This window comes from Myotis brandtii, unplaced genomic scaffold, assembly GCF_000412655.1.
Source record: "Myotis brandtii unplaced genomic scaffold, ASM41265v1 scaffold105, whole genome shotgun sequence".
Lineage (NCBI taxonomy): Eukaryota > Metazoa > Chordata > Mammalia > Chiroptera > Vespertilionidae > Myotis > Myotis brandtii.
Genome location: NW_005353538.1, coordinates 8,358,165 through 8,372,035, shown reverse-complemented (window position 1 = coordinate 8,372,035; position 13,871 = coordinate 8,358,165). Strand labels below are relative to the sequence as shown.

Genomic DNA, 13,871 nt, shown 5'->3' with positions numbered 1-13,871 from the left:
CGGCCGGCCCCCCAATAGGTTTCTATCACCAGCCAGGCCTAGGGACCTCACCCATGCACGAATTCGTGCACTGGGCCTCTAGTATAATTATAAGTTTCTTAAATTCAAACAATAGATATTCTGTTAGGTCCTACATGAAATTACAAAAATATTTATTTAAAAACAAACAGGGCTTTAAAGTTTAGTTTTGATCAAAAGAGATATAACCTTGTTAGCTTAGTATCATTCAAATTCATAATCATCGTGAATCTTTAATGGATCTGTAACATTAGATGGCCATTTAAGAAATATAAATGATTTAAAATCAATTTCATTAAAAGTACCTGAATATTTTTTCTTTTCTTCTTTTCTTTTTTTTTCACCATATTTTTCTTCACTACCTGTTTCATTGAATAACATTTCAGGTATCTAAAAAATGAAGAGCATTTCTGTAAACCTCAATTCAGTATGAAAAAATTTTAATAAATGCAATTATCAGAGGTTAAAAACCTTTAACACAGACACACACACATGCACATACACACATACACACATGCACACACAAACAGCAGTATCAATTGCATTTTTCTTCTAGGATTTTTTCCAGACTAAAAGAAAAAAAATCAAAATATATACATCTTTAGAAGACATTATTTCCTAGACAAGATTTCACACATATCAACCAGTAATTGATTGACAAAATAACACTTAAGAAAAGCTCCAATATCTCACTTAAAAGACAATTAGACTGAAATGAAGAAAATCACAATTTAGATTAAATTAGAAAATAATCACAAATGCCATTTCAAATCGCATAATAATTAAAATATATGGCATAAAAATAACAAAATGCCTTCATGGCATAAAGCGATCCTAAGGGTCCTTTTTCTTTCTTGAATAAGAAATAACTAAAAGTATATGAAAACAATTTAATAAGTGAGAATGCTAAAAACTATTGCCTAGCTATAACTAGGTTTTTACTACTATCACAAATAAGAAAATAAAAACCTCATAAACAGATCATTATTACTACATAAAGTATGGTAATCTTATAAGATTATTACTATTTTAAAATATATAAAAACTCTTAGTTTCCTGGAAAAAAATAAAGCAATAGAACTATGAAATTTTAAAATTAGGCCAAAAAGCTTCAACTTCTTTCGCCTAATTCTTAATATTGATACCAAGAGAAAGCACAAGTAATCCACATAACTAGGTCAAAAATCATTTTCTGAATTTCTTGGGCTGAATAAAATGTAAGCCAAAAGATTCCTGAACTAATGGAGGGCTTAAAAGGGCCATGACTCCCAAGCCAGAGAATGATTTTCTCAAACAGCTTCACTGACTCTGACAAAACGCTTAAACCTCTGTGAGAATATTTTAAATTTACACTTTTAAACAAATGGAAATGTTTCTTTGAAACTTGCTTTCTTTAAATAATCTATTCCTTATGTTAATTAGTTTGTGGCAAACATTTCACAACACACACATATATCAAAGCATCACGTTGTACACCTTAAATATATACAGTTTTTATTTGTCAACTAGAGGCCCGGTGCATGAAATTCGTGCATGGGGGGGGGGTCCCTCAGCCCAGCCTGCACCCTCTCCAATTGGGGACCCCTTGGGGGATGTCTGACTGCCGGTTTAGGCCCGATCCCACAGGATGTCCTAAACCGGCAGTCGGACATCCCTCTCACAATCTGGGACCACTGGCTCCTAACTGCTCACCTGCCTGCCTGCCTGATCACCCCCAACTGCCCTCCCCTGCTGGCCTGATCTCGCCCCCAATGGCCTTCCCCTGCCGGCCTGATCTCGCCCCTAACTGCCCTCCTCTGCTGGCCTATTTGGTTCTGATTGGTCAGTTTCTATGCCAATCAGCGTCAAAAGCTCCGCCTCCTAGGCAGGCATTGGCTCCCCACAGCACCCAGATTTGGTTCTGATTGCTCATGTCCTATACCAGTCAGCATCAAAAGCTCCACATCGTAGACAGCCATTGGTTCTTCACAGAACCCACATTTGGTTCTAATTGGTTGGTTCCTATGCCAGTCAGCATCTCCGGGCCTATCTCTGGGCCTGATCAGAGAGGTGGGACTGAACAGCAGCCCCTGACAGAGGCTGGGAGAGAAAGAAAGGCCTGGCCTCTGGCAAAGCCCAGAAAGAAAGAGGGAGAGAAAGAGAGAGGCAAATACTGATCAACAGCTGCCACTGAGGCTGCAGATCAGACCTGTGATCAGTCGTTACAACCCTGGGCTTTAATATATTAGAATTATATCTCAATAAAAGCCAAGGGGAAAAAATGGTCTATTCATAAACAGTATCCTACATTAGTGAAGTTTTTCTGCCCAGATTCTCCTATATTCCCTTTTGCCTCCACTTTTCCTCCTGGAGATAACAATAGCACTTTCTAAAAATTGAATGGGTTATTAACCCTACTGTCTCCTATTAACACCCTCACCTCTTAATTCCTTAAACTGCTCTCTCTTTTCTTATCCACTATCTTGTTCTCAGCCCATCACCTGCACCCCAAATGGTCATATCAAGACCTTGTCATTAAAAATAACCAAAATCATTCCACAATCTCACTTTCAAACGTCCCACTCTTCCTCCACTACACTCTTATCTTCCCAGCTCATTCCCTTCACAATGTCAATAATCCTTAGACCCCACAGACTCCTCCAATCCATTAATTTGACCATCTTTATACTGTCATTCACTATCTTCCCATTATAATTTCTCAAATCCCTTGGCCTTCACTTGCTTTGTCATACACAAGTAGCAAAGCCCCAATCCTGGTTAAATGAGTCACGCCTTATTGGAGGTCTGCACTTATGAGTGCTCATGTGACTAGAGAAAAACACACAACAATGCTGATTGGCCTCAGTTGATCTCCATGATCACTAACCTCAAGTGAACCCTTAGTGCTACCTACATATTATCCTAAACCTTTCACTTTTTTACTCTTCTGAACTGCTATTTTATTTATCCTCTAACATAACTTCAAGACTCCAGAATCTGTTCCTTCAACTTTTCTCTCGACTAATAATCATTCTTCCTATTTCACTGAGAAAATAAAAACAATCAGAAGAGTGTCCAAAACTTCCCCAAACGGCACCTACCCTTGGACCTTTGCCCTTGTACTCTGCTTTCTTTCCTGTTATTATGGGTGACATTTTCATTCTCCAAGCAAAGACCAATCCTTAATCTTTTCATCTGTGCCCTGGACTCATATGCTGTCCACTATCAATGATATTGCTCTAGCAAATTTTTCCTGTCTTTCCTGTAACGTAATTTTTGCATATAAACAGGCTATATTATTTGTCCCATCTTAAAACAAACAAAAAAAAACCCCACTTCCTCCAGTTACTGAGCCATTTCTCTCTTATACAACATAATTGCTTAAAAGAAATAACCATATTCAGTGTCTCTAATCCTCTCTTCTTATTCTTTCTGAAATGTATTCTAATATGGCTTTTTCTACTACTAATTAAAACTGCTTTATCAAAATCATCAATGACCTCCATGTTGTTAAACCCAATTTTCAGGCCTCATCTACTTTCATGAGTCAGAGCTAATCCTTTCTTACTCCTTTGAAATGTTATCTTCATTTGGCTTCCAGGCTTCGATTGTCTTCACACTCTCCTGGTTTTCCTCATATTCTCTAGCAGCTCCTTCTCAGTTTCCTTGGCTGGTTCCTCCTCTTCATGTCAACTTCTTAATGTTGAAGTACCCCAGGGGTCAGTCCTTGGACTATTTCCTCTTTTGTGAACATTCAGTCCTTTGGTGACATCATTCAATCTCATAGCTTTAGATACCACCTATATCTGATAATTCCCCAATTTTTATCTGTATGCCTGACCTTTCCCCTGAACTCCAGGTTCATATATCCAGCCTTATTAACCTTGCATTTTTGGGTGTTTGACATTTCATATTAAACGCAAATAGCATAGCAAAGATAGATTTTTTTTCAAAAAATTATTTTATTTAAAAATTGCTAATATAATTACTATGATGTTTTTATAAGCTAGTCTATGATAGGCTAGTAAAATTTTTTAAAGTACAACAGACATCCGTGTGGTCTTTAAGAATATAATCTTCAACCCAAAATTTTAGACTCAACTGAACTATCATATGAAGAAAATAGTGTTATCTTCAGACATACAAGAGATGTTCAGGGCCACAATTAAGGAAACCAAAGGAAAGTTGTGAAAATCAGTAACTTAAAAAAAATAGGCTTATATTTTTTATATCCATATTTAAATGTTAAACTTACTTTCTTCATGCTGCTATCTGACCAACCTTCCATCCACAATACCTGGCATTTCTTATGCAATGCTGGATTACTCTCACAGTTTATTGTGAAGTTTAAATTTGCAGAATCCATTATCAAGACAATATGCAAGTTTTGCTGAATCCCTAAAAAATATATAAGAAAATTGTAATTATGGAATATTACAGCAATAATAATTGGGGAAACCAACATATGGTCTGGTTTTATGAAATTAACATTTCTGAAATGGAATAGTAGGAGCTATTTATTTAAAAAGCACAAGCTATGAAACAGCGTTAGAGTATGATTTTTATTTTGGTTAAGAAATACTTGTGTGTGTGTGTGTGTGTGTGCATACTAACAAAAAATATCCAGAAGGATATTCATGAAGAATATACTATATTGCTGTTTTGTATGTTATTTATCAAATGTGATACTGGATTCTATTTTATAATTTTTCTCTCAAACATTTTTGTTTCAATATTCACAAGCAAAATTGATATCAGGTTTTATTTTAAAATACATATTTTCCCTGTTTCAATATCAATGTTATTTTCCTTTCAAAAAAGAAATTTGGAGACTTTCCTAAATTTTCTATGTGCTGAAACAGTTTAAAATAGCATTGGGGTGATCTGTTTCTTGTTTTTTTGTTGTTTTTTTTAAACATTTTTTTATATATATATTTTATTGATTTTTTACAGAGAGGAAGGGAGAGGGATAGAGAGTCAGAAACATCAATGAGAGAGAATCATCGATCAGCTGCCTCCTACACACCCCCTACTGGGGATGTGCCTGCAACCAAGGTACATGCCCTTGACCGGAATCGAACCTGGGACCCTTGAGTCCGCAGGCCGACGCTCTATCCACTGAGCCAAACCAGTTAGGGCGGGGGTGATCTGTTTCTTAAAGGTGTGGTAGAACTGCCTTATAAACTTGAAGGAGAGGGAAAGAAGGGTAGCTCTTGAACAACTTTTCCTATTTCATCAATATTAAAGGTACTTTTAGAAAAATAAAGAAGGCAAATATAATAGTAATGTCTGGGTGGTATTATTACCTTTATTTTTACGTATTCAATTTTAGATATATATAGTACACATAAAACTATTCCTTGTAATAATAGCAGGTTATTAAGTTTAAAAAATCTATAGAGTCTGGCACAAACGAAATACTTCATTAATTCTCTAAGATAGGAAGTACAAGCACTAATTTTACCACATGAAAATAAAGGCAGCAATGTACATTACCAAACTTTCATTCTTTCCTTTTGCTAAAATTGTGCTAACATATTTTTATTATAGGTTAGCCTTTAAGCTATATTAATTGTTTTTTTCTAAAAGCTCCACAAAAAAAGAAAAAAGTATAAATTACTAACTGGACCCAATATTTAAGAGACCTTTGTAATCTATAGAAAATAAAGTAGATTAAATGAATATTTATTTCACATGAACCAGAGTTTGAATTGATTAATAATTTAGATGTCACTTACTATATGTGAAGTAATTGAAGGTTGGTCCAAAAAATCCATCCTGTGAAGCCTGATCTTTAAGAGGCAACAGCAAGGGCTCTAACTCTTCAAGGGTATAGAGTCCAGGAACTTCACCTACAACAGACAATTACATTTCTTTTGAATTTTAGTTGCATTACACTAAATCAAGAATACATTTTCCATACACAATGCTTTTTCTAATTTTGTATTAAATAATCTGCCCCTATTCAATCTTTGTTTCCAAAAATACACAAACCTTATCATTTCAATATTACTCACAAATCTACATCTGCTGCCTTCATTTGATAAAATTCAAATTCCTAAGCAAACCATTCAAGACAGTTCATGATCAATCCATGTATCTGGCTTTCTAGGTTCTTTTTCAACACTCCTCCACGGGACCTTGTGTTCTAGCCTCAATAAACTTCTTTGTGGCCCATAAATATAATGAAATGCTCCCTCTTTCTGGAATATAAACCTACAGTTTTCCTCTGCTCCCTATCTTCCCCCAAAATTAGTGTTTATCTTTCAAGATATTACTTTGTCAACTGCTATTCCCATGAACCTTTCCTTACTAACCCTATGCTAAGTAAAGGACTCTTTTCTCTTTCACATAATATCCAAACATATCACTGTTTAGCATTCATCACACCCTTTAATAATAAACAAATTACTTCCCTTCCCTGCCAATTAGATCCTGAATTCCCAGAGGACAAATATTTGATCACATTCAATATTAACGGTAGGGCACTCTTAGAAAGTATCAGGAACACAAATATTTGTTAGGTAAATAAATAAATAAGTGAATGGATGGATAAATAAACTTGTACTCAGTATCAGAAGAACTAATCCACAAACTGCTACTAGCCAAAAGAACGATGAATGGCAAATGAAAGTTGATTAAGACTACAAGCATTTGATAGAGGGCCTGAACCATGTCTCCTATTAATGCAGTATTTAGCACTGGGTCTGGCACATAATGGGTGTTTAATAAATATTTGTTAAACTAATATACTTATAGTTCACAAGAACCTATAAAATTAAGTAAAAATTCTTTTGCTATACATCCAAAGCACTGCATTCATGTAGGGCCCATCACGGTTTGATTTCTACTTTTCTTTAGGCTCAACTCAGAGGTATCAGACCACTCACCATTATGCAAGCTTGCACATATTCAAACACATGCATACATGTACCTATTTCATGTCTTTCTCTAAATTGCAGCCATACAAAAATACTCTTGATTCCTTAAGTTTAGCAAAAAAAAGCTGGCTCTGCTTATATATTATACACAATGGGGAATAAGAATTTGAAATAAAAAGAGAGACAAAGGCCTAATGAGTACTTTCTTTGGAAGTAGTTTTCAAATACATTTTTCGCCAAAAAATGTTGACAAAATAATTACTGAATTAATGTTTATCTGGATGTTTGCTTTCACACAAAAAAAGAAAAAAGTAAGGCTGGTCTACTATTTCATCTCAGACAAAATGAACAAGGTCTCCATCTAGTGACGACTTAAGCAATATGTCAGAATAAGAATATGCACCTTAAAAATAAAAAGGCTATTTTATAAAAAGACCACAAACATTCAAACCTACCACTTCCATTGTGCCATTAACCCTCAATTCTTTTAACAGAAATTGAACTACCACTTGTCTAACTAGCTTCCTGGTCTATCCTTCTCATTTGGACACTAAAGTATACTAGCAGATACTTCATATTATAAATTAAAGGTGTTTTCTTTCAATCAAATCTGTTAAATTCTAAAGAAAAGACTACATTATTCAAAGCCTACCTTGCATGATATAAAACAAGTATTTATTAATAACTGAGTGAAACATGAGCATCATTTAACTTTGTCCTTGGGTCCCCATAATGGAAGAACCTATGCAGTTGAAACTCTTGGTCCAAGTTTAAACCTAAGCTACCACATACCAATGCTGTGAACATAATTATTCATTATAAAGAGGTTCTGAAAAATAAAAAATGTGATAAATTGCATGTATCCTTCCCAAGAAACTATCAAAAAGGTCAGGTGGTTCCAGAGAACACAGGAGTATACCATGATTTGAGAAAAATTAGATCTCATATTATCTGTATTCACATGTCCATATTAAGGCCAAGCTACCACATACCAATGCTGTGAACATAATTATTCATTATAAAGAGGTTCTGAAAAATAAAAAATGTGATAAATTGCATGTATCCTTCCCAAGAAACTATCAAAAAGGTCAGGTGGTTCCAGAGAACACAGGAGTATACCATGATTTGAGAAAAATTAGATCTCATATTATCTGTATTCATATGTCCATATTAAGGCCATACCATATCCACTAAAGATGGACAGTGAGGTTCTACAAATATTTTATTGTAAATTATATTACATATTTCCTTACATACTAGTTATTTTATTTTTGTAGATTAAATTTCTACAGATAAAAAAAATTGCTATATCAAAGGTATGGTACATTTTTTAAATAAGTCAGTACTGGTTGATAAAATTTCTCAAGGGGTTATAATAGATCACAGACCAACCAAAAGTGAGTAAGAGGGCCAATTTTTCAGCATATTCACCAATATTCAATGTTAAGAATCATGTTTATATAATTCTTCAATCTTTTGGTTTTACAGAAATTTCTCAATTCTCCTGCTTTGAGCATGTTTAACCCCATGTCATCTTAATAAAAGCTATGCCAAAAATTCTCTGAAACATAATTTTGCACAAGATAATTTTACTGGCATATTTTTTACATTATTATAACTTTATTTTCTATGAATAGAAACCACCCACTTACCTGAAGACAAAAGGCTATTAATCATCTCCAAAAATGCAGGATGCACGAATTGGTGATCCTCAAGAAGTAAAACCACCTGTTGTGCTTCAACGCCTGCGAGATTCAGCACCTGCTCAAAAGAAAATGTTTTGGAACAATTAAATATTTTTGGAATACTTAAAAACTTTAATTCTGTCTTTAAACTTAGTCACATTATTTCTTTCTTTATTTGTATATCCGTAATCAAAATTAAAAATCAAATGTTAGCTATACAGTTAGGAAAGTAAATCTAGCACATGAACAAATACTATTTGGGGAAAATTTTAATTTTTTTTTTTTACTTTTATGTAATACTAGTGCCCCGGTGCACAGATTCATGCACATTGAAAGGAAGTTAATTAGAAGGTGGCCGGCAGGGCGGAACTGGGTGAGAAGGGCCGGACATGCCCTGGAGCCAACCTCCTACAGTCCCTCCCCAGCTGGCCACACCTGGGGCAACACTGCAGCTCGAAGGTGGTCTGCAGAGTGAGTGGGGTCGCTCTAGCAGGTGGGGGTCCCTTGGCCTGGCCTGCAGGGATCGGGCCGAAACCAGCAGGCCAACATCCTCCAAGGGGTCCCAGAGTGCGAGAGGACACTCTACAAAGTTGCTGTCGCTTCGGCAGCTCTTGCGTTGAGCATCTGCCCCCTTGCGGTCAATGCACATCATACCTACCGGCCAGTCAGCCAGTTGCTTAGCCTTTTACATATACATTAGAGGCCAGTGCACGGGTGGGGGCCCTAGGCCTGGGCGGCGATCAGGGCCTATTGGGGCCATCTCACCCAGTCCTGATTGGGGCCAGGCCGGCCGGGGCCTGCCAGCTGCCGGACAGGCCCTTCCCACTGCTGGACAGGGCCAGAGGGCTTGCTGGCTGCCAGACAGTGCCTGCCGAAAGGGGAGAAGGACGGGGGGAGGGATCATGGGAGGTTTGCAGGCTGTGGGGAGGGACTGCGGGAGGTTGGCTGGCCATGGGAGGTTGGCTGTGGGAGCACACTGACCACCAAGGGGCAGCACTTACGTTGAGCATCTGCCCCCTGGTGGTCAATGCGTGTCATAGCGACTGGTCGACCGGTCATTCTGGTCGTTCAGTCATAACAGTTGCTTAGGCTTTTGTATCTATAGATATATCTATATGTCTATAGATACAAATTATTGTTGATAGTATTACAGACGTCTCCTATTTTCCTCCCTTTTACCCCCCTCCTCCCAGGTGCAACCCACCCCCAGGTCTTCACCACTCTATCGCCTGTGTCTGTGGGCTATGCATATCCTATATAATAAAAGGGTAATATGCAAATCGACCGAACAGCGGAACAACCGGTCACTATGATATGCACTGACCACCAGGGGGCAGATGGTCAATGCAGGAGTTGCCCCCTAGTGGTCAGTGCGCTCCCACAGGGGGAGCGCCGCTCAATCACAAGCTGGGCTGACGGCTGGCCAGCGCAGTGGCGGTGGTGGGAGCCTCTCCCGCCTCTGCGGCAGCACTAAGGATGTCCAACTGTGACAAGGATGTCCGACTGCAACATTAGTCAGTCGGATATCCCTCAAGGGCTCCCAGACTGCTAAAGGGCACAGGCCAGGCTGAGGGATTTCCCCACCACTGCCGAGTGCACAAATGTTGTGCACTGGGCCTCTAGTAAGTATATAAGTTCTTTGGTTTATCTCTTCTCATCTCCCCAACCCCACATCAAAGTCAGTCTGTTCCATACTTCCGGGCTTCGGGTCTTATTTTGTTAGTCAACTCATTTTGTTCATTATATTCCACAAATAAGTGAGATCATGTGATATTTGTCTTTCTCAAATTAGCTTATTCCACTTAGTATAATATTCTCCAAGTCCAGGTCTTTTACTTCCTCCATTTGTTTGTATCTTTCTCTATTTATTTTTTCAATGTTCTATGGTTTTCCAAGAACAGGTCTTTTACATCCTTGGTTAGTTTATTCCTAGGTATCTTATTTTTTTGTTGCAATGGTAAATGAGGTTGTTTTTTTAGTTTCCCTTTCGGAGAGTTCATTATTGGTGTATAAAAATGTCATCAAGCCCTAAACAGTTTGGCTCAGTGGATAGAGCGTCGGCCTGTGGACTCAAGGGTCCCAGGTTCGATTCCGGTCAAGGGCATGTACCTTGGTTGCAGGCAAATCCCCAGTAAGGAGTGTGCAGGAGGCAGCTGATCGATGTTTCTCTCTCATCGATGTTTCTAACTCTCTATCCCTCTCCTCTCTTCTCTGTAAAAAATCAATAAAATATATTTTTTAAAAATGTCATCAATTTGTGGATGTTGATTTTGTATCCTGCTACCTTGCCAAGTTCATTACTTAAGTCTAGTAGTTTCCTGGTGGCGGCTTTAGGTTTAAGTACAATATCATGTGAACTGCAAATAATGACAGTTTTACTTTCTCTTTTCTGAGTTGGATGCCTTTTATTTTTTCTTCTTGTCTGATTGCTGTGGGTAGGACTTCCAGTACTATGTTGAACAAGAGTGGTGAAAGCAGACAAAAGATAGAAGGTCATATTTACATGTACCCACATATGTCCCATATAAATTCCTCCTTTTATTTCTTTTATGTCCATCTAACGTTCCATTCTGGGGTACCTGAGGGTTTGAAATTCTAATAGGAAATATTTTTCCTATCTGTCCATAATATGACTTTCTAATAAACATGGGAAAATCAAATAAAGCAAAAGATTGTAACTCACATGTTTGAGATCATTTTTGAACTGTTTGAGTTCATATCCTCTGGAAATCTTTGGGGAAAACAGCACTGCTCCATGCATATGACTGACTAAAGATGTGATGGTCCGACGGCCTACACCACTGCGTCCTGCTAACAGAAGTGAACCTCCGGGAAAGCTCAGCACTCTATCTATCCGAGACATATACTCCAGGACTTCTTGAAAAAGTAAAATATCTAAATTCTGGTTATCGCGTCCATAATGAATAAGACCCTTTTAAAAAAATCACAAAGAAAAATTTATAATTACTATAAGTCCCAATTGCATAATAAAAATATTAATATCTAGCTTAAGATATTAACTTTTAAGGCACTCCAGAAAAGGAGTTAAGTGACTACATGTATTCTCACACTCTACATTTTATTTATGCAATAATCCAGCTTTATGGCACTTTCTAAGGAAAAACTTATATGTCACACAAGTTCAAGGGTCCACAGTAACCACCTCCTCTTGGACACAATTGCTATAATTAGTAAAAAGCAGTGTGAGCTGTCAGGTTAATTATAAAAACTTCAAAAGACCTAAAATTTACCAGTTGTTACAAATCAAATCAAATCAGTGTGCAAGACCAGATATAATAATCCTAAAACTCCAGAAACTAAGTGCCTAAAAAATATTATGTGAACTCTTGTTCTTCAAGATGAGTCAAAATCCCACACACAGGAAGGATGCACTGCCAGGAGCTATGTGACACAGTGAAGAGAGAGAGAGAGGACAACTAGACCTCACATACTTAACTTTAACATTTTCAACTTTGCAACATCCTTTCCAGGCAAAGCAATCAATTCACCAGACCATTGAAAACTTCTTGATATACAATCCAGGCTAATTTCCAATATAAATATTAATTTTTAAAGCTATCATATGTAATACTGTTTCTTCTTCTTTATTGTAATTAAACCTAAAACAAAACTGCCTAGGACAGTGCCATTCAAAGGTTCGGTGAACCAGCAGCATCAACATCATCTGCGAGCCTATTAGAAATTCAGATTCTTTGGGCCCCTCCTACTGAATCAGACTTCCTTGAGATGGGGCCCGGGAGTCAGCATATTTTCTAGTTCTTATGCTCACTAAAGTCTGACACCACTGCTCTAGGACAATATACCAATTAATATAAGTCCTTATTCATATTTCCAACATCATGTGTCTTAGCGATTTTATATGCTATCTGTGTAAGCACATGCGCGTGTAGTTAGATCTGCCACAATGAACCATTTTCCAAAATAACCAGCTTTGTATATTTTATAATCTTGTACTCCAAAATCTTTCAATAAATATTTTTAAATTGACTACAATAATAACCAAGTTCAAATTCCTAACTGATATTATACCTTTTTAATAACATCCTTGAGTTCTGTAGAATTTAGTATTCCAAGTGGTTTTCCATGTGGAGGCAATGGTTGTCCTGGCGGTGCCCTTGTTGCTGAATCATGTCGGGCTCCCCATGTAACATAGAAACTATCTGTAGAAATAAAATATATGGTTTTAGGTTTGTTATTTGTAATGGAAGCATCAGTAAAGTACATTGCTCATTAAATTATTTTTAAGTTACTTAGTTCAAATAAGATCATATGCAAAAAGGCAAAGATACATTATTTTAAAGTGTGCCTTGGGAGACCAATAAGATAGTAAGATAGAAAGACTTAAACTGCTAGATCACTCTACGTGAAAACTAACTGATGGGATCCCTAGTTTATCTTTGCATCCCTCTTCTCTTACCCCCAAAATGACTTCCTCCCAACTTTCCCTATTATTCCCCTTCTACTCTGTCCCATTTTCCTTCTCTTTCTCCAGAATCTCCATGTGAAATTTACAGAATAAAAATAACATAAAATTCGCAATAAAATAAAATAATCTCAAAACTCTCCTTGAAAAAGAACATAGATCAATACTGTATGTAATACCCTTTGTCATACTTTAAGCAATAAAAAAAAAAAACTCTCCTTGAAAAAGAACATAGATCAATACCTCTAATAGCTCTAACTTCTAAAATGAATTTTTAAAATTAACCGAATTTTAATTAGAAAACAAAAATCCCACAGACTTCCTGGAAATTTATCTATAGCATTGTCCCTGTTACCATTCAAGAAAAATCTGTTCACCATTCTATCGAACGTTTCCCCTCCCAATTCCTCTGGGAACTGTTCATCAAGAATCCTCCTTGACATATGCCCAACTCAACCACAGCTTAATCTTTCCTAGACCCAAGGTACTTCATGTTCCTCTCCTTCACAATCACATTTTTTACATTATCGTATTATTTTTCTTACATTATCTTCTACCTTCAGAAACCACTAAACTAAAACTCTTATCTGGGAACAATAATACTATCCTAATCGCCAAGTCCAAATCTTTTTTTTCAGTCATTTTTTTGTGCAGCTTCTTATGGAGCCATTCTTATTGAATGTACTTATCAAGTCAAAATCACTACTTTTTTTTTTTTAATCCTCAGCCAAGGATATTTTTTCTATTTTTAGAGAGACTGAAAGGGAGGGTGGGGAAGGGGAGAAACAGAGAGAGAGATCCATGTGAAAGAGACACATCCACTGGCTGCCTCCCACATGCACCCTGACGGGGGGGGGGGGGGGG

The 13,871-nt window shown here is 37.0% G+C and overlaps 1 protein-coding gene across 6 annotated transcripts in view; it reads right to left on the bottom strand.

The window, feature by feature from the left end:
* Positions 1 to 13,871, bottom strand: part of DYNC2H1 (dynein, cytoplasmic 2, heavy chain 1) — a 289,555-nt gene that overhangs the window by 183,861 nt on the left and 91,823 nt on the right. For all 6 annotated transcript variants that reach the window (XM_005856867.2, XM_005856868.2, XM_014539785.1 and 3 more), the window contains exons 48-53: positions 12,614 to 12,744; positions 11,247 to 11,495; positions 8,531 to 8,639; positions 5,736 to 5,849; positions 4,253 to 4,395; positions 324 to 408 (exon numbers count right to left, since the gene is read on the bottom strand). In XM_005856867.2, the coding sequence (XP_005856929.1) occupies positions 324 to 408; positions 4,253 to 4,395; positions 5,736 to 5,849; positions 8,531 to 8,639; positions 11,247 to 11,495; positions 12,614 to 12,744 (831 nt within the window). The remainder of the gene's footprint in view (positions 1 to 323; positions 409 to 4,252; positions 4,396 to 5,735; positions 5,850 to 8,530; positions 8,640 to 11,246; positions 11,496 to 12,613; positions 12,745 to 13,871) is intronic.